A 21,074-nucleotide genomic window follows, 5' to 3' on the forward strand; every position below is an offset into this window, starting at 1 on the left:
AGCTTCAGTGGAGATCTTTTAGCGCTGAGGTTGTGGAACATTGTCACAAGAAGCTCTACTTCAAGCCACCCAAAGTCTTGGGCTGGCACTCTTGTAAAGCTAAAGTTTTCAGTAAGCACAGGCAATTCTCATAACCAGCATGAGGGAAATTTCTTGCATTTTCCTCTTCCCTGAGACATAGGGTACCTGATTCCTCTGTGCTCCTTCTGAAGACACCTCTTCTTTCTGGTAATGCTAGCAGCAACCTGCAACAGAGCCAATTCACATGAACAGATTCATTCATAATAGGCTGTAGGCTGATTGATTTCATTCAGGGTTCAGCTAATGGCATCACAGTGTATCAGTTTACAATTCAGACTATGAGTGCTGTGTGCTGCCTCCTTTGCCAGGGGTGTCATACCTGCAAACACCAGTTGCTGAGGAGCTCGGGCAGGAGGAAGTCCTGCACCTGTCCTGCTTGAGCTGGTTTGCCACCATGTATACAGAACTGGACTAGATGGACCTTTGGCCTGATACAGCATGACTTTTCTTATATACTAGCATCATCAGAGGGGAGTTTTTATTGAAGGTGCACTGATACAGAGTGTTTAATCAATTAATTATATGCATTTTCTTGTTTTCTTCCAAGGAGCTCAAGGTGGCTTACACAATTCTCCTCCTCCTCTCAATCTTATCCTCACAACAACAACCCTGTGAGGTAGGATAGTCTGAGAGTCATTGACTGGCTCAAAGTCACCCAGTGAGTTTCATGGTCTAGAACCCAAATTTCCAGAGTCCCTCCTCAACACTCTTAATCATTATACCACACTGGCTCTCACAAGGCTAGCAGAGGGTTGCAGGAAGGGTGGTGTAGCTGCCAAAGCAACAGAGCTTGTGCTTAATATATTTTCATCATTAGACCCTGGGGAAGCTATCTGGCATTTTTGACCCACATACCACCAGGCTTACCCAGCAACCATGCAAAAATAATTGTTGTTGGTACATCCCTTGCTTCCCCTTTTTTCTCTTTCAAGCCAGGCGCCAGAAAAGCAGCTGGTCAGGCCTTTCCACAGTGCGGGAACCTCAGGAACCTGCCGCAGCTTTTGTCCCATCTCCAGCTGTGCACCAGAGGACTGTGGGAAGCACCAAGTACCCATCCGACTTGCTAGGTCATCTTTCAGAGGCAGCCAGGAATTTAATGTCAAGAGCTGCAACCTGTGTTGCATCACATCTGCACTGTCACTGATAACCATGATTCCCAGGTGGCTCAAGGGGTGGGATTTGTGGTGCACCAGGCTGTGTTCCTGCAGCACAAAGAGCAGGTGCAGGGGCCACGGCCGAAGAGGGCTGCTCCAGAGGCAGTCGAGCAACAACGAGCACAGTGGTTGAAGTGAAGGGGGAGCGATAGCCTGACAGCCTCTACTTGCTCGGTTGGGTTGTGCCGTGGGAAGCAGAACTGTGAGGCAGAGTTGCCAAGTTGGGAGCTGACACGTGGGAAGAGGGAGGCAGAATGTGTTAGTTCTGCTATTTCCTCCTGAGCATTTAGACTGAGCATCTAGTCCTTCTACTATTCTATGAAATTAATGAACTGCATCTTTTCAGTACACTTGTTATTATATTTGAATTCAAGATTAATTCACTGCTGAGCCTCCTTTAAAAAAAAAAAAGCAAAAGCCTTTCAGGGCTGCTGCAGAGACAGGCTCTTACACAGGCTTGTCACAGTCTTAGACATGGGTGTATAGGGTGTATGAGGAGCGGGACATGGGGTGGGAGAGGGGGGTTCCCTGCCTCAGCACTCAGGTACTGTGCTGCGGCCATTCCACCTTTCTCCCACCCCATCCCCGACCCTTCTTCCATTCCCCCTCCCCCCCCCTTACCATAGAAAAGGTGGCAGGAAAACATGGGACCCTAACCCTAAGTCTAAGCCTGAACCTGAACCTAAGCCTAACCCATCCATGAAGCACCTGCTGGGGCGCCATAGCCAGTTGGGCATTGCTAGTGCCGGTCCTTTTTGGAATAGGGGTCTGCTTTTACTTGTTAACCTGTTTTAGGACACAGCCCTATGCAAGCCGAGACAGAGGAAGCTCGCAGCGTCCCCCAGCCAGGCGCAGGAGGTTTGTTCTGTCTAAGTGCCCAGGGGGGCCCCCTTCTTCTCGTTTTTTGTTCAGCCGCCCAGAGGGCTTCGACTCGCGGAACAAGCGCAGCGAGCGGAGCGCGCGGGGCCGCGCCACGGTGCAGCCTTCAGAGCCCCATGGGCGTTCCGCTCGCGAGCGGCCAAAAGGAACCCCCTGGGACGCGGCGCTTGGGCGCTGCCAGGCAGCGGGGCTCGGCTTTCTTGGCGACCACCAGCGAGAAATGGACCGGGCAGAGCACGCTGCCTCCCGACGTGCCCGAGCCTTCGCGAGGACGGGGCGGGATGCGCCAGCGCCTAGGGCCGTGTAACCCGAGCGGCGGAGCGGGCGCGCTGTAAAATGAGGAACCCGCGAGAGCCAGGCAGGCAGGCAGGCAGAGCTGAGCAGCGCGGCTGTTGATGTTTCCGGGTGCAGAGCAACACAGGGAGGGGGAGGGTCCCTGCGCCCGGCAGCGATCGAGCGATAAGGCGGCTGCGACCGCGCTCGCCCGCCCGCCCGCCGGCCGCGGGTCACGTTACAGCGACCCAGCAGGCTGCGTGGCTGGCGGGGCGTCCCAGGACCCGCGAGCCAGCCCGCGGCGCGCCCGCCGGCTCCACCGAGGGCTCCCCAGCGCCTGCCCGGCCCCGCGGCGAGGGGCGCCCGCGGCACCCGCGGCCCGGCAACAGGTGCCCCGGCTCGCCGGCCCCGCGCGAGAGGCAGGAGGGCGCGCCGCCTCCGAGGCTGCCCCGAAGCCATGACCGGCCTGGAGGAAGCGCCCGAGTTTGATTTCGATTTCCTCTTCGAGTTTAACCAGAGCGACGAGGGTGCCGGCGGCGGCGGCGACGGCAAAGGTTGGTGACGAGCAGCGTCGCTGCCAGCTTGCCCCCCGGGGACGGGGACGGAGACAGCGACAGGGCTGGGGGGGGGGGGGGGCAGGGAGGCAGGCGGCGAGCTTCGCCAGGAGCGTTTATTTGCAGCGCGTTAAATATAGCGGTTCTCCGGGGCCGGGGACAGCGCGCTCTCCACAATGGGCGGCGTCGAGGGAGTGGAGGAGCGAGCTGGACGCGCCTCCCGGTGCTGCGCTGGCGCGGGCGGCTCTTTCCCGCGCGGCCCCCTCGCTCTCCCGCAGCCCGCAAGGACGGGGCAGCGCCGGCGGGGCCGCGGGAGAGGTTCCCGGCGCGCGCTGGAGGCGCCTTGGCGTGGCAAGAGCGAAGCGGCGCATACATAACGCGGCGGCGACGGTTGCCTCGCAGCCGGATGAACGCCGCCGCGGTCACGCGCGGCTCTTCTTGCCCGCTTTGCATTTCGCGCCCCGTTTGGTTTCCGTCCTTATCCTAGTGGCACATATCTGGGAAGAGGCTTGCTCTTGACAGCGCTCCTCCATGCTGAGTCGCAAGGACGAGCATTCACACGTGCACACTCGTCGGCTCTGCCTTCCTCTCAAGGCTGTGGGGATCCTTGGGGGAAAGCTTGCTAGAAGCACGAGTGAGCGAGTGAGCTGCGGGCTTTGTGGGGAAGTGACAGGACTTAGGGGGCGAACTAGTAAATTAGAAGAAGGGAAGTGGGGAAAGCATTCTCATGTGAGGGCCTAGAGTTTGGGTGGGCCTGCAGTTTATTTATTAATTACTTTTATAGCCCTTCTTCCTTCCCCTTGCAAGAAGCCCGAGGTGGCCTACCACATTCTCCTGTCCGTTTTATCCTCACGACAGCCACCCGGTGACACCAGTTAGGCTGAGAGTGTGTGACTGACTCAAAGTCACCTGCAGAATTTCATGGCTGAGTAGGGACCAGAACCTGGCTCCGCAAGTCCCGGCCAGCACTTCCAACACTGGCCCACACTGTGTTGGGCTGAGCGTAGACTAGAGAAGGACAGGGGTTTAGATACTGGTTGGAAATCCCTCCACTGGCTTCCTGAGTTCAGTTATTCATCCTCAAACTGGTGCACTGCTTGGAGGAGGTGGGAGAGAGGATTTGGAGGGGGTGCAGTTCCAGCCTGCAAGAACTCAAGACACAATCAGTCTTGGCTGGATGATACGTTGCACGATTCTTATATCCCAGTGTAAGGCCTTGCACAAGTCTCACTTGCAGCCTTAATTGGACACAGGGGAATGGCATAAACCAGATGGTCCACTCATTTCCAGGTAGAGATCAAGTTCCAGTTTGGAAAGAATATTGGGAGCTGCACTCCCTGCCCACCCCCATGTCTGGAGGTAGGGAGCTTAGAGTGCAGGATGTGGCCAAGGACAGAGAATGCAAAGCAAGCAGTGCAGGAGTTTGTTGAAGTTACTTGCCTCCAAGTCACCTCTGGCTTAGGGCAATCCTGTGAATAGGTGTGCTCCACAATGCCCTGCTTTCGACAGCCCTGCTCAGCTCTCAGCTGTGGCTTCCTTTATGGAATTGATCCTATTATATTTGGGCACCACTTGTAATCTTGCCAACTTGGGTGCTTTTCCTTCTGAGCATACAAAATGCAGCCCAGTTGTACGCAGGCCTGCTCAGGAGCAAGACCCTGTGCACTCGGTTTTGATCACCTGCAGAAAGAATACCTCATTGCAGGTTGGCATCAAGGGCAGGACTTGCTACTCAGGTTTCCTCGCCTCATCTGCCAGCCTAGACAGTGCGGTGTTGTGTTGTGCAGGAGGAAAAGTAAAGGCCCGCGTGCTCTCTACCTTTCACGCAAACAAGTAGCAGCAGCCCTGCGAAAGAGAAAGCATCTCTGCTCTACAGTATTCTAACTGTATGAGGCAGAGTAACTTATTGGTTACAAGGCTTTGGACCTTCATACAGAAGAACCTCCTGTATCAATATAATTTATTAAAATATATTTATAGAGGAACCTGTTTTCATTAATGTGCTCTGTGGCACAGGCCTGCACAGTTAGGCATTCTTATCCCTAGTGAAAACAGTGGAATTAAGTGTGGCTGGATTATCCCTTACTGGATTATGCCTCTGTTTTTCTATATTTTGAAATGTTTGGGTCTAGAGGGATTTTATTCTGCTCACTCTAAACAAGTTAATGGTGTTGGTGGGTAAAAGTTTGGTTTGCAACCTTTGCAAAATAAGTTAACCTAGTAATGCAGACTTATTCCCACTCAGGATCCATTTCAGTCTGACCAAAATCTGGTTTTCTTCCATTGTGTTGCTGTATCAAGTCTTCTCCCAGTTCAAACTGCACATGAAGCCAGTTGTTTCTTTATATAATTTGTTGCTATATGTTTGTTTATATAATTCATGACTCATGCCATCAACATAGAGATAGGTTCTTGGGGTGGCAAATTCTATATGTAACAGATAAAATATTAAAAATATAATGCAACATATTACAACACAAAATATTATAAATTATAATACCACATATAAAAAATAAAATAAAAATACCAACAGCCCATTTGGATAAAAATATCAAAACTGCCTAAAGGGTTAAAAGTTTATCCTGGGAAAACAAAAGCTTTAGTCTTGTGTTTAAATGAAGGTAATGTCAGCAGGTGAGCCTCCTCCTCGAGGCATTGCAGAGATGAGGTGCCACCACTGAGAAGGCCCTCTCTAGTTGAGACTCGCTATGTGTTAGTGGGTGGGGGAAGCTGGAGCAATGCTTCAGCTGGCGAGCTGAATGTACAGGTAGATTGATTCAGGAGAAGGCAGTCAAACAGATATACTGATACACAACTTGAGATCCAGATAAAGATTTAAAAACAAAACTAATTTGAGCAGTGGTGCAGCTATGTAATTTTAGACCCCAGACTCTGGAAGGGGGCACTTTATGGCCATGAACAAAGCACCCAGTTAACGTTTCTCCTCTCTCTCTCTCTCTCCCACCATTTATTTATTTAAACATTTTTATGTTTTAAAATGTTTATGTGTTACACTGGCTTCTGTGTACCTGATATGTTTCAGCAGAAAACAAAAACAAACCCTGTTTGCCAGTTCTGGTGAAAAATAAATATTCAGAGTGTATGGCGTTCACATTTAAAACTCATTGAAGTCATAGCATCATGATGGCTTTAAACGGAGTCTGCTTCTGCTGCCCTTACTTGGGAATAAGCATTATTTTGTTGTTGGAAAAAATAGTCTATTATTACAATACAAGTAACAGAAGGAGCATCTCTTTCCATGTACAAGGTAGGTCAGCTGTCCCACTGTATTTTTAAAGCAAGCAAGCTACAGGGATCAGTATTTATTTATTTATTTATTTATTTATTTATTTATTTGGGGAACTTCTATGCCGCCCCATTCGCCAAAGCCTCGGGGCGGCTCACAATGGCAGTTTTGGCCCTCTTAGCACCAAGCTTGCCTGTTTCTGCCTTAGGGTAGTTATTTTGAGGGGACCCCTGGCTAAGGGGACCTGAACTTTGGCCCTAAAGACAAGTCCTAGGCACACCACCAGAACTGAGCTCAGAAATGTATTTAAACATTGTTTAAATACAGAAAAGATACGTTGTAGTTGCCTGATTCCTATTAACTAGCAGCCACAGTGTTACGGACTATCAATTTCAGAACTGTTTTCAAAGGGCACTCCTACGTCAAACTCATTTATATGCGGTAATGCAAGTTAGAAGTTGCCACTTCCAGCTCTTCCTGGAAGGGCTGGCATTTAGACTATTAGCTGATAGAAAGTGACCTGAACCTCCAGAGACAAAGATAATTCCGTGGTTTCCAGATTGGGAATGTGCCATGGGCCTATGAGCACCTTTCTACCATCGTATGCCTGTCTTAATAGAACACAGGAACTTCCAACATGGGTCTTCTAGCCCAGAAAGCTGGGTTGAACACTCTTTCCGAGACAGGATTGCTATTCACAAACTGAGGTGTGGAGTCCTGGTTTGTAAGGAGTATTTGAGCCACAGTTTCTTGGCTCTGTCACCTCACTCAGCTGTAATTTAACAAGTTAGGAACTCTTCTATTAAGACATATTCACCAGGGCACTTCTAAGTCCAAGAAACCATGGTTTCTTGAACCAGAAATACTGCATCTGAACCAGGTGAAATGTTCACCCATGTTTGGTTAGCTATGCTTATCCATATTTTTTTCCTGCTAAGTTCATTTGAGATCTTAAAAGACCACTATGCACCAGGCATGTAATTCCTCTTGTTATGTCATGTAAATTGCTGTGGGTAGACTAGCATTCTGCCTTTTCAGCTCCAGTCTGGAACATGAGAACATTTCAGTTTTCTGTTAGGTTATACCCATCTTTTTACCTATCTAATAAACATAGACATATATAATGTGTACATTTTTTGGAAAAAAACCTGTCTATCTTTTCTCTAATATATAATCCCCCTAGTTTAGCACAAAATAGGTTGGAGCATGACTCAGTTGTGGACAACAATGTACAACAAAACAAGCCTGTAGCAATATTACTCTCTTTGGATGTATACCTTGTTGTGTGCATTGTATTGAAAGTCATTTCTGTGGTAGTGGCTGCTGGGAAAAGAGCAGCTGCAATCATTGAGGTGTTTCCCAGCCCTTTACATGTATAAACCAGTTCACACCAAACATTTCTGCAGGCAAGTTGCATACCCACGCACAATGCGGCATCGAGAAATTTGGAATAATACTTCGTCCCAGAGGCACACAGCTAAACAGTAGTGTGGCTGATGTTCCACAGGGCATGCACCAATTCCCCCACCTCATATCCCCTTTGGAAGTGGCAAAGGGACAAGGACAGCTAAGTAATATAGAAAAAATGGCAAAGAAAAGTGTGCCCCTTTTCTGGGGGCCATTCAGATGGGTTTCATCCCCTCCTTTCTGAAGGATTATTTGTAGAAGAGAACAGAAATGGCCTTTTGATATGTATTATCCTTCCTCCCTTCCAGTTCTTCTTAAATGGAGAGCCAGTGTGGTGTCGTGGTTAAGAGCATGGGACTGGGACTCAGACGATCTGGGTTCTAGTCCCCGCTCAGCCATGGAGCCAACTGGGTGACTTTGGGCCAATCAGACTCTCAGCCCAACCTACCTCACAGGGTTGTTGTTGTGGGGATAAGATGGAAGAGGAGAATGATGTAAGCTGCCTCGAGTCCTTTGTAGGGAAAAGGCAGGATATAAATCAATCAATCAACGAACTAGAGTGAAATTTGAACAACCAGACCAAGCAATTTCATGGTTATTATTTAATTTCCTATGAACCTGGGAGGGGAAAAATGAATGGAGACCCTACATTCAAAGAACCATGAAGCACTGAGGGGAACAGAAGAGGGGGAATGGATGGGAGAGGGAAGCAGCATGTGAACTCAAATCCCACATCTGTTGTGTCTGCCTGGATACAACCCCAGGAGGTACTGGTGTGTGAATAGGGTTTTAGCTCCAGGTTTTGACGGTCCATTAGCAAACTGCCTCCCAGGGTGAGTTCACACCACCATTTTTGCCATCTGCTGTTGCTCTTGGTCCTCTTTCACATCATTACAATTGCTTGCTTGATAAACAGAGAGCTAGTGAGTGTGTGAACATTGGCATTTGCTACTTCTTTTCACTGCCAGAGCAAGAGACAGATGAATTAGCAGGTTGCAGTGGTGAAGACAGGGGGCAAGTCCAAAGGGTTCTGTCTGTGCTCTGTTACCCTGGCCAGGTGCCCGACTATGTTTACCATTGACATGGCCTTCAGTGGGGCTCTGTCTGCTGCTTTTCCCACAGAGGGGCCGCCTACTATCCATTTTTAAGAACACTGATTCCATTTGTTCTCATAATCAGGGATGGGCAGAAACTAGATCTCCAGATGTTTCAGCCTTCAACTCCCAGCATTCCTGACCATTGACCTTGGTAACTTCTGGTCTAAAACATTCCCATTCCTGCCCATTCCTGCTCATCATGGCTAATATACAGCATTTTCAATGGGCTGGATGTCATTGGTGCGTAGTTGTCTGCCATTTTACACAGGCCTAAATAGGCTTTCATGGAGTATACATTTTGTATACATCTAAATGGTATCTTTTCATAATTGGTAGTGCTTGGTACATGAATGAAGCCTCAAGCTAGAGGGAGCCCTGTTTTTTTGCTGCTCCACCCCTGAAAGTCAATGAACATCTCTTGGTGAATAGCCAGGTTTCCTAAGGCATCTGGTAAAAAAGATTTGTATAGGTGTTGAACGTATTAATTGTGCGGGACGTGCTATCAGTCATCTTCATATACCGCAGAGCTGTTTAGGGAGCAACTGGAGTGGTGCTGTATTGCCGCCCATCTGTCTTGTCACTCTTTGTAGCTCTTAACACATCTAAATATTTGGATGATGGTGGAGCCAGAAATATTGGTAATAAACAAAAAGGCATGATAAGCAACCGTGCAGAAGGGACAAGCTCAGAGTCTTTGTTGCACATGCAGTGCTAGAGAGAATTGAGTCGTGTTGGGAACAGAGCCATGATCATTAACGGAGCTTTTCCGGATCTCCGTGTCTAAGTTGGGGAGTGCCAACGCCTGGGGGGTTTGCCTCCTGGGAAGGAAGGAAACAAACATTGTACATGAAGGAAGTGAGGAAGTTTTGACTTGCTTTATTTCAATCATCCCAGAATACAGAATACTCAAAAAGCAAATGAAGCTTAAAAGGGCATGTTTAAACTGGAGGAAGCTATGATGCAGAAAAACAGGCAGGACTCTTGGGTTTTTATTTTGTTACAGGGTCAGAGCTCTTGAGTTGCATAAGCATTTAGGGGTTTTATGTCCCTGAGGCTGCAAACCTATGTATGTTTCGACAGAAAATGCCCTACAACTCCCTTGCTGGCTGAGGTGTATTGCATGTTGTAGGACTTTCTGTCAAAATGTACATAGGATTGTACCTTGATCCAAATGTTATGCTGACTAGCCTTCATGGCTCTAGCAACACTGGTAGAAAATGTGATTTCAGTAGAATTTCAGCAATGCAAGTAGCTGAGGCAAAAGCTAGCCAGCTGATGAAGTGACCTGGGTTAACACCATTCTGAAAAGGCACTGGTGCTGCTAGAAGTGTGAAACTATGCTAGGTAGCTCTCCAACAGAATGGTCCACCTCTTTGAAAGGAAAAGGGAATGTTGCACACATGTGATAAACAGCCTGTATATAGTCCACAGCAGCTTCATGTTGACTCCCATTCCTGTTCCTTCTGCTTTTCCTGCTCTTTCTTGAAACGTTTAAGCCCATTTAGAGTGTACGTTCACATGGAAAACATGCCCTGCAGCTGCCTGACGGGGGCATGCTTGGAGGCGAGCTTTTTCTGTCTAAGCATGCATAGGTTTGTGCCCATACCCATGTTTCAGTGTCACTGGGCTTAAGCCAAGGTTAAGCAAGCCACCGGCTTAACCTTGAGTTTTTATTCCCCATCTGAACCTCCTGCACACCTCCCAGATCTGATCGGGAGGGTCTCCCAACCACCCTAGAAGAGATTTGGTGGATATCTTGGGGGCTGCACTAGGAGGGGAAATTTGATCCAGCAGTGGTGGGCCACCTGCTGGTGGGAGGACTGTGCTGCATACAACCCATTTTACTGGTTGGGCAACCTGGGACCCTGCAAGTGTCATGGCCTGCAGAACCCTCCATGTGTCTGGGTCATCAGCCATAGCCAGCCTAGCCAACGGTGAGGGACTGCGGGAGCTGTAGGTCAAAATGTTTGGGAGGCACCAGTTGCCCACCCCTGCACTGTGTTGTCTGTTGCCGTGCCAGCATTAGCCACTGATTTAGAGCAGTGAGAGCAGGAAGAAGTCAGTTTAAATACATGCACCCAAATGTCAAGGGAAGAAGGGGAAGGGAAATCAACACAGGGCTACTGTTTTGGGGTGGAAGCAAATAGCTGAATAGGTCTCAGGGCAGGTGAAGTTTGTTGGCTATAAAGAGCTCTACTAGTAGACCAATTTAACATATTTTTAAAAAGCTCCTGCTCCCATTTCTCTGTGTTGTAACCTGGATGTGCTTTCTGTGGTTAACATCACACACAGAGTCACAATCTGATCTATTTTTGGTGTTCAGTAGGAGGAAAAGGCCAACTTGTACTGATCAGATCTGAGAGTGCATAAGAGCTGATGTAGCTGTTTTGCTGAAGTCAAGTGGCAAACGGAGGAGTTGGCTAGCTGTACTGGTTTGTGTGGAAGAGGAAGCCACTCTTGCTTTGCGCAACGTGTCAGAGGCCCAGTGAAGTTTCATGCGCTTGCTGTGCACATGAGTGTTCTTTCTCTTTTTCTCTCAAAACCTTTGTACCATTTCCTTGTACTTTTTAGTTCTGCTTGCACTATGATATAATTGGTACCAGTGCTACTATCTTGCATTAAACTGTAATTGGAAATGGATAAAAAATCAATAAAATGGAAATTGCCTTTTGAGAAATTAATGAGAGAGCAGATAAACACTTAATTGTATCCTCATGCTTTTTCACTCCAGAAGATCAATAACTCCAGACAGCAGAGTTGCCCAATAGCACTCTAGCTGACAACGTGATCAAACCAGAAGTTGTGTTGCTGGTGTTTTCCACTTCAGTATGAGACAATACCTGAACATGCTTTCCTATATAATGTTTTCCTCCATCTTAAACTTTGGTTTCGGTTTTCTCTTGAACAATTTAATCATGTACATTCATGTTTTGCTCTTTGAAAACATGCTTACTCTCTCCTAGGAATGTTTTTGCCTCTCACAAATGTTCTAGCCTGACCTTCCCTAACCTGCTGCCCTGGGGGTATTAGAAGTGTCAAGAGATGATTTCCGAGTAACTCACACATCCTTTCGGTGTGATTCCAAGGGCTGTGTCCAAAGCAGCAATTCCCATCTACCAAGATTAGATGGTCAAGCTCTGGGCATGCTGTGTGGCTGCCTTATCCATTGTACCAAAAATGTACACATTATTGCCACTTTGGTTCTTGGTGATCCCTGTAGCATTCAAATGCTTTTGAATGCCTTCAACTAGCAGTCTTTGCTCGTTTTTCTGCAGAATAAATGTATAGCTCATATCATTGTAATCCCTGTTGTACAATAAGGGAACTGAGGCAAAGAGCCCATTCCCACTCACTGAACAAGCTGAACTAAAGTCTGAATCCAGATAAAACTCTAGAATAGCCATTAGACTAGGATAGACTCAGTTTACTGTTCAATTGGTTTGGGTGCATGTGCAGCATTTCATGTCATTCGTTTTGGTTTTGTTTTAACATTTTTCTCTTTTCTTTTTGCAGAACATTATAACTATGCATCTTCAAATATAAATTCAAGTTTGCCCCTAAGCGTGGCACATCCTTCATTGTCAACTCCATGTCATGGCCTTCAGACATCTAATCCAGTCATTTCAGTTGTCCCATCAGCTAATCATCCTTCGGCATATGGAGGGCAAACTGACAGTAGCACCGCCGGGTATTATCTGCCTCCCAATGTCAGACCTAATGGAGTTCCAGCATTAGAGAGCCCCAGAATTGAAATAACCTCCTACTTGGGACTTCATCATAACAACAACCAGTTCTTCCATGATGCTGAGGTTGAGGAGCCCATCTCTAATGCAAAGAGGCCATCTTCAACTGCCACACTGAGCTTACCAAATATTGAGGCATATAGAGACCCATCTTGCCTGAGCCCAGCCAGTAGCTTGTCTTCCAGAAGCTGCAACTCAGAAGCTTCTTCCTATGAATCCAATTACTCCTATCCTTACACTTCCCCTCAGACATCCCCTTGGCAGTCACCATGTGTATCGCCCAAGACCACTGACACGGAGGAAAGGTATCAGCGAAACTTGGTAGCTTGCACATTACTGAATTCACCCCGACATTCTCCCTCCACATCTCCAAGAACAAGCATTACTGAGGAGAACTGGCTGGTGGCTCGGGGCTCCAGACCGTCTTCTCCCTGCAACAAAAGAAAATACAGTCTGAATGGCAGGCAGACCTCCTATTCGCCTCACCACTCTCCAACACCCTCTCCCCAGAACTCTCCGAGGGTCAGCGTGACCGATGAGACATGGCTGGGAAACACAAACCAGTATACCAGTTCAGCCATTGTCGCAGCTATCAATGCCCTCACCACTGACAGCACAATAGACATGAACGATGGGATTCCTATCAAGTCGAGGAAAACTGCAATTGATCACACCCCATCCATGACACTCAAGACTGAACCAAGTGGTGATGATCAGGGGACCATATCACCAACAGCTGACTTATCACCAGAAGATTTTCCTGGGTTTCAGCAAATCCGGAAAGGAAACTTCTGCGATCAGTATCTTTCGGTGCCACAGCAACGCTATCAGTGGGCCAAATCAAAGCCATTATCCCCAACATCATACATGAGGTACATTTTTAAAGATGCTTTAAAGCTAAATTTTAAAATGCTGCTAACTCCTCTGTTTTGCTACCTCATATAGTTAAAGAATCAAATGAAATATTTCCATTGATTTCTGTGGGAGAAATCATTTTTTGTATGTGGCATGGCATGACATGATTAATATTTACATTGGTCAATAAAAGCAAATTCAAGCCATCTTCTGTAGATTCTTGGATTGCTACTTGCCTCTTTTCTGGTTTGCATTTTTTAAAAAGCAATAACATCCAGATTATTTTTGCAGCCTTGAAAATACAGAATTAATGCTTTATTGCAGGGATGTTTATTCTCTATCTTGTTAGTACTGTTGTGCATTTATTTATTTAAATAGTTTTTCCTGCTCTTGTTCTGAAAAGGCTGAAGGGCTTATGTACAGTCTATAAAATGAGACAGGGCCTTATTTGCAGGCTTACAATCTAGAGAGCCAGTGTGGCATAGTGATCAGAGCGTTGAACTGAGAGTTAGTAGAACTGGACTCTGGTCCCACCTCAGCCCTGAAGCTCAGTGGGTGACTTTGGGCCAGTCTGAGATCTCAAACTAATCTACCTCACAGGGTTGTCATGGGAATAAAATGGATAGGAGAATTTTGCAAGCTGCCTTGGATTCCTCACAAAAGGAAGAAAGGTGGGCATGAGTAATTTTACAACAACAACAACAATCATGGCAGAAAAGGAAAAGGGGATGGGGAAGACAGAAGGGAAGAGCAAATGCCAGCTCTAGTCCTTAATATTCGGTAATAGTTTTTATAGCACCCAGCTGGAATGCAAATGACTTACGGAGACGAGGAGCCCATTGGAGCCGGTCTTTCAGCAGAGCGGGTGGAATGTCCCTGCTTCCTGTCACTCTTTGTCATGACCTGATAGACCAGCTGCTGGTGGGTGACACTTGAAGGAGGGGTATGATGGCGCTGATCTGTCAGCAAAGCTGGTAGACTGGTCCTGCTTCCCTCCTCATTCTTCAGCGCCTGATGGAAACAATAATACGGCAGTAAAATAATGATACAGGCATAATAAAAATTCAAAGGCAATAAAAATGTACAATGAAGCCCCATTTACAATTGTGTGTTATAGCCGTATGCTTATTGTGTGGTCTTTGATTGTCCTTCATTTTTATATAAATAGGGTCTGGATGTTTTTAATGGCCAGGCCTTATTTTTATATTAAATGGCCTTTTCCTTAGGGCCATATTAAAACACACACACACACACTTTCTCTCTCCACCCCCCTCTATATATCTCAATCTTTTGCAGAGTTTCTTCATTGATCTCACTTCGACAGTCTGTCCTCGCAGAGGCAGCTTGGTAGTTCTGCTTTTCAGAGAGGAAAAGCTAACCGTGCTTTAACCCTTTACACTTCCAGGAATCCCGCTATTGCATTCTGTGCTGAGCGGAATGTAAAAGGTGCCTGCACACTCAAGTGAGGCTCTGTAAGGCACCTTGAACTGTATAACGAAAGGGCAGGGTATAAAGCTTTTAAAATGAATTAATTGCACTAAAACAGTTAGGTGCTTCTAGGACTGGCAGCTGATAAGACAATCGCTCCTATGTGTCCTGGGAGATAGCTACTGAGTATGGGTGGTATCCAATAATTCCTAGTGTTCATATCCAGCGTTTTCCTGCAAGAAGCCCAAAGTGGCTTTCCTGGTTTCCTCCTCACCCATTTGTCCTCACAGTGATTCTGTGAGATAAGTTAAGCTGAGAGTTCATGATTGGTCTGAAGTCACCCAATGAGTTTCATGGCCAAGTGGAGGCTAGAACCCAGATCACCCCAATAGTCTAACTAGAGTGTCACACTGGCTCCTACAGGTCTACTCTAAGTAGTACTAACATTGGCTACAATCCTATGGCTAGAACTTTGGTCTGTACGTCTCTGTTTTTCCAGGTGAAAATCAAAGCATTGGTGGGACGGGGGAGGGTAGAGGTTGATTTCCAGTGGCAAAAATGTATCAAATGGGAAGAGTTATGAAATGCCTCTCTTCTGCTTGAAATCCCAGCTTCAGTGGCTGCACCGTATAAAAGCAAGCAAGCTGTAGTTTATCCTGCTGTATCTATGTACTACTGACAAATTCACTCACCTCTTTTATTGCTCTGATTGCACGATGGCCCCAATGGATCCCTTCATGGTTTTCTTCTCCATTCAGGGATCCAACACAAGCATCTTGTTCTTACCTCCAAAGCCTTCCATAGCATTGTCCTGCTTCTCTCTGCCCTCACATCCCAATATCCCCCTGCTGGTGGTCTTTGCTGCTGTAGCTTCACCGCTCTGCTTCATGAAGGCCTCCTCTCCCCTTGAAAGCACCTTTCCCTTTCTGCCCTGTCCAGCCTGCTTGGAAGGGCCTCCTGGAATGCCTGCGTGAATCTTCCTCTCTGATTTCCCTCCAGTCCTTCCGCAAAGCCAGCCTTTTTCTTGCAGACTCTGGCTCAGCCCTCTAATTCCCATGTTGTCCTACACCAGCAACAATGCCTCAGCACACAGAACTGGAACCCTCCCTCAGCAACTTGGCCTTCTCACCACCCCTGTCAGCAGCTGCCCATCGCTACTGCTTGCTGGATGGGCAGAGGGCCACCAAGCAGGTAGGCAGAGGCACCTGCTGGTCCTGCTTCTCACCACGCTGCTGCTGCCACTCTTTGGTCGCAGTGAGAGACAAGGGAACAAGCAGGTTTCAGTGGTGAAGCAGCTGCCAGGAGCTCTTGTCGGAGCGCCTCTCTGGACTGCGGACCCTCGCGGGGCACCCTGCCATGCCTTCTTCTCATGCCAGACCTCAAAGGCATATTCTCCTCCTTCCGACCCCCCTCCATTTCCTCCCCTTTCTGGCTTCTCTTGGGTTTAAGGTCGTTATTTATTTATACCATTTATAAATGTATATAACATTTTCCACATTTAAAAAAAAATCTGAGTAGCTTGCAGTGGAGAATTGGCATTAAAATACAATGCATCAACTAAAACATTGAAAAACAGAATGTTCAAGCACAGCAATGAACAAATTGGGAAGCACAATCAGTCAGAGGCAGCTTCGGTAAAGAGAGTGCAGAACTGCAACAGAATCATGCTGCAATTGACACTTGTTGAATATTATTTTAAGCTGTAAGCTCCTTGAGGCAGGGGACCTATACTCTTTTACTCTGCAAAGCATCATGAATGGACATATATAAATACATGCATAAAACTCTCTTAGATTATTTGGAGCATTAGGTAGCTAATTTGTTAATTCAGTTCGTACAGCAAACTGCACACGTAGCTTTCTGTTCCTCACTTTCTAAGCACATTTGGGTAACTCTCAGTGCAATCCTATGCACGGTTGTTCTGAAGTTTGATAGGGCTTATTCTTAGGTAAGTGTGTGTAGGATTGGAACATAGAGGAAGAATAATTGGGAAATCTCTTGGCCAAGAATTTACATGATCTATCTGGGGATGTGGGCACAGAAATTCAGAGTGTGCAGTCTAGCCATGTTTAGCCATCCTAGTCTTCTGGAGTCTTTGGGTTAAGGCTGGATAGTATATGGGGAACACTTGCAACACAGTAAATACATAGGCGTGAGTGTGGAAGGGCAATGCTACCTGTAGTACCAGGAAGTGAGCAAATATGTGGCAACCACATGTGATATCTGTGTGAGCATTAAAGTTCTAAACTGCATTCATGTAAAACTCATTGTCATATCTGGACTCTCCGGAGACACTTAGCCAAGGTTTTTAAGAGTGTGGGCTTTTAGTGATTTCCAGAACTGCAACATAAAAAGTGTGTCAAGCTATCTTCCCAAAGATTTCCATTAGTTGAAAAGTGTGGCTGGGTTAGTCCCATGCATGAGTGTGTTTAACATCAGGAAAAATCACTTTAGAGTTTAGTACACCTTAGTCATTATCATTTGCTAATTTACAGGAAATTGGAGAGTGTCTGTGTGTGTGTTTGTTTTTTTATCATCTGCAGTTAAAATGAACACAACATTCCCCTGTGTGTTAATGAAAGCGGAATGAATTCCGGTATTACATGTATAATATTTTTCCACTGTTTTGCTATGTGTAAAAAAAAAAGTTATGTTTCCTGGTTTTCAATATGTTTCCATGTGATCTCATTAACTCGTGCTTCAGGACAACTGGAAGCTACTGTAAATGTGTGATTTTTTTTTTTACCAGTCAAATTCCCTGACTAATATTCCTTTAACCCATATATTTTTGAAATGTCCTGGGCAATTGAATGCAGACAATCATAATCATGGGATGCCTGGCAACCATGATCATGGGACCATGAGAAGAGAAATTATTAGTTTAAATGCCACAAACTCCCATCAAATTTAATCACTTGTCACCCTAGATCTGGAATCCTCCCCATTCTGCTGATTACATTGTACATCTGCTCTATTTCAAAGTCTGGGTTAGGTTCCAGTAAATAATACAGATTCCAAAATCCACCCTATGAGTTTTATTTGCCAAAACTATTGTATTACCTCCTGTGTCTCTTCCTGAAAAAATGAAAAAATCCTAAGAGAGAGGGTGATTGGAAAATTCCTAAATTAATAGTTGTTTTCCACATAGCTTTATGATAGTATAGATGGTCTCATTTGCCCATATTTATCAAGAAGTCCTTAATCTAAAAGAAAGTTCCTAGCTGGATGTAAGGATGTAGATGATTAGAATTTTATAAAACAGTTTTACAATGTAATCATATAGATGTCTGTTGGAGGTAAGTCCCACTAACTAGGTCTGTATCATTTTACATCCTTAGGGTACAGATCACATACACATAATTTTTACACAAAACCCCAGTAAATTTCCATTTACAAATAGTGGCCTGAAATGGAGAACAGATTGAATTCCCTAAATTTAAAGCTATCCATTAAGTGCATCACTAGTTAGTTTTATAAAAGAAAATGCTTTTTGAATTTAACTCCAACTCCCAGTAGTGTCTCAAGCAACCCACATCATTAACATTCAAAAGGAAGCATTTCTGAGAAGCTCTTTGTACACACACTCCAACCATGGGCTTCTCTTCTTGCCTCCCTTAACTTAGAATCTGTTTGACATTGGGTGGCTGTAGTGAGAAGTCAATTCTTTGTGTGCAAGTGCCTGTAATGTGATGAGCACTGGTTCCAGAGGGAAGAAACTCGCCTTGTTTACCCATCCAGCTTGGGAAGACTGTGGTGGTCACTGAAATTTAATTATTCAGAACCATAATCTGTGGATCCCCATTGCACACTTGGCATTTAGAGTCTGCTTCTGAATTAATCCCAAACATCTCAGGGCTGTTTTTGCACAAAGGCCCTCATTCAAAGGCTTGTGTGTGGATGGTAGTTGTGCGCATTTAAGGTACTGCTCTGTTTGCAATCAGGTGGTCTTTAATCTTGTATGCCAAGTTTTAGCATGTAGAAAATGTTTACAACAGAACCAAGAGTTCGTAAGAGAAGCATTGATACAAGCAGATTAATAGCCATGTGAATCATGCTGCTTCCAGCAAAATGGAATAATTTATCTAAACTTCTCCATCTATGATGGAAAATACTCTCACGGCAAATGATTACAGCTTAGCAAAGCAGAAGGGAAGCTGATATATTTCAATAACCCCTTTTTAGGTTTTGTTTAAGTCTCTTTGACATGGAATTGTTCAGTAGTGTAACAAAAGGTTTACATGCCCTATAGTTTATAGTAACAAATATAACATGTAGCTTTAGCTATGTTTCTCACATAATCGTACTTGTGAATCAGTAGTTCTCTAGGCTATACACATTTATGCCATACATGTCTACTCACATGTCTACTCAGAAGTAAGTCATTAAGTTCAGTATGTTTTATGTCAAGTAAGTAGGTATAAGATTACCATTGTTATTTAATTTAATTTAATCTATTCCTGCTTCCCATAAAAACGGAGGACTCTGATTTTGTTAGGTCCCTAGAAACCACAAATGATTCCCAGTAGACTCAGTAGTGTAGTAATAGATAATTTTAGGCCTGACTTAATCGGTTGGTTCCAGGTTTCGCTGTGCTTAGATGCTGTAAATCAGTGAGTCTTTAGCTAACCTTGACCATCTTAGGCCTCACTGATTTTAATAGGTCTGTCAGAAGTATTGCTATATCTGGAACAACTTCCTGGCCTGTTGGGTCTTGCTCTTTGGATGGCCATGCGTATCTTCACTGCCTTTAAAAAGTGGTATCCTAGCCCCTTTGCATTCGGAGCCTTCTTGCTCATTTTGCTGAGCAGGGCCTTGACTTCTGCATCAAGGTCCTGTCCTAGCCTTCAGAAAACTAAAGTGCCCCAATTCTTTGTGGGAGCCAAGATGCCAAATTTACTGATGTATGCAATGGAGTTTTCAGGGCCCCAAAAATAATTGTTTTACGTATTTAATTGAAATGCTTCACTGATGCCTGGGCTTAACCCTGGCTTTGATTTTCAGTGTGGAAAATGAGTAGAACTCCTCGTGAACAGGTCTGTGTACATTTTTTTCATCGCTGGTAAATACAGAGACTATCCACATTTCAAGAAGGCAGAAAATGGCTTCCCGGTTGGAGGGCTTATTTGCATGTTTACTCAGGAAAAGGCCCACTGTGGGCTAAATTGCAGGTAAGCATGAGCAGGACAGCAGTCAGGTTTCTTTTCTGTTAGAACTGGAGTGTTCTTATGTATACGAATATGTCCCTATTCATTAGTATTTATTAACAAGATTGATGCTCTGTCTTTGACAAAGTTTCAAAACGCTGAACATAGAATGCCATGTCATACCAACCCACAACAAGTACTGCTCACCAATAAAAATCCCTCAAAATTTGCTGTAGAGCATTGGAGCACCCTTCCTAGATTTTAGGGAAGTGTGGGGGAGGCAGATGTGGAAGAGAAATTCCAGTTGTGCAAGTGGAAGTCTGCTCAGGAAACCTCAGAGTTTGGCCATTGTTTTCTAGCAGTATCTCAACCATAAAACAAAATTTCTCAGTTCAACACAACCTATTAAGTATACTTTATTTACTATAAAATGGGACAGATTCAGAATTAGACCAGTATTAAAACTCATTTGTGAAACTTTTATCCCATCAAAATGATTGTTCAGATTTCTGAAGTAAATGTGCTGCTGCGGACTTGTATACTCATACCAAGTGTTTCAATATGGATTTGATCATCAGTCCAAAGAAAATATAAATCCTGTTGTGACTTGACAGTCCTCAGAATTTCATAGCTGTTTACTTCTTGGCTGAAATGGTTTACTAGTAGTTCAGTTTTTGATTGCTGAATAGCTTTTTCATGACTCACATTTCATTAAATATCTATAACAGGCATCCATCACCTATGTGAATATGTACTTTTCTCTAGATTAGTGCAAGATTAGCTGTCTAAATGTTTGATATGTTTATGTACCATGCCAAAAGGAAGTGCCCGTTATGTCATTCCTTTTTCAGCACGTCACATTTTTTCTTGTCTGCAGCTCAGAATGTGATGGGTTTGGATCTTGGATTCGATCATCAAAAACAAATAGCGAGCTGCCGCTGGCATTTGTTTTGCAGTATCTTTGCTGATGCTGAATCAACACTGTAAAGTTTGTGAACCCAACACAGTCTTTTCTGAGCATCCAGGCTTTTCATAAATGCTTCCATCAGGGAGTCATTCTTCCTTGGTTACAAGCCTTCACTTTTCTGCCTGCTTTCAGCCCACGGATGAATGTCACACAAATGTGGCTTCAAAATAAGGACAACACAGATAGCTCCTCCCAAAGCAGGAGACAGTAAGTAGATCTAGGATTCTACCACATTTTTATGTAAG

The 21,074-nt window shown here is 45.3% G+C and overlaps 1 protein-coding gene across 5 annotated transcripts in view; it reads left to right on the forward strand.

Moving 5' to 3' along the window:
• The window catches only part of NFATC1 (nuclear factor of activated T cells 1), a 148,285-nt gene that overhangs the window by 15,977 nt on the left and 111,234 nt on the right, over nt 1-21,074 (forward strand). For 4 of the 5 annotated variants that reach the window (XM_044426593.1, XM_044426597.1, XM_044426596.1 and 1 more), the window contains exons 1-2: nt 2,793-2,941; nt 12,206-13,307. In XM_044426593.1, the coding sequence (XP_044282528.1) occupies nt 2,845-2,941; nt 12,206-13,307 (1,199 nt within the window). In that variant the 5' untranslated portion in view covers nt 2,793-2,844. Of the gene's footprint in view, nt 1-2,792; nt 2,942-12,205; nt 13,308-21,074 lie in introns of those variants that run through there. The other variant, XM_044426594.1, reaches the window with a different exon arrangement.

Source organism: Varanus komodoensis, unplaced genomic scaffold (genome assembly GCF_004798865.1).
Source record: "Varanus komodoensis strain SLA01 unplaced genomic scaffold, ASM479886v1 scaffold17, whole genome shotgun sequence".
NCBI lineage: Eukaryota > Metazoa > Chordata > Lepidosauria > Squamata > Varanidae > Varanus > Varanus komodoensis.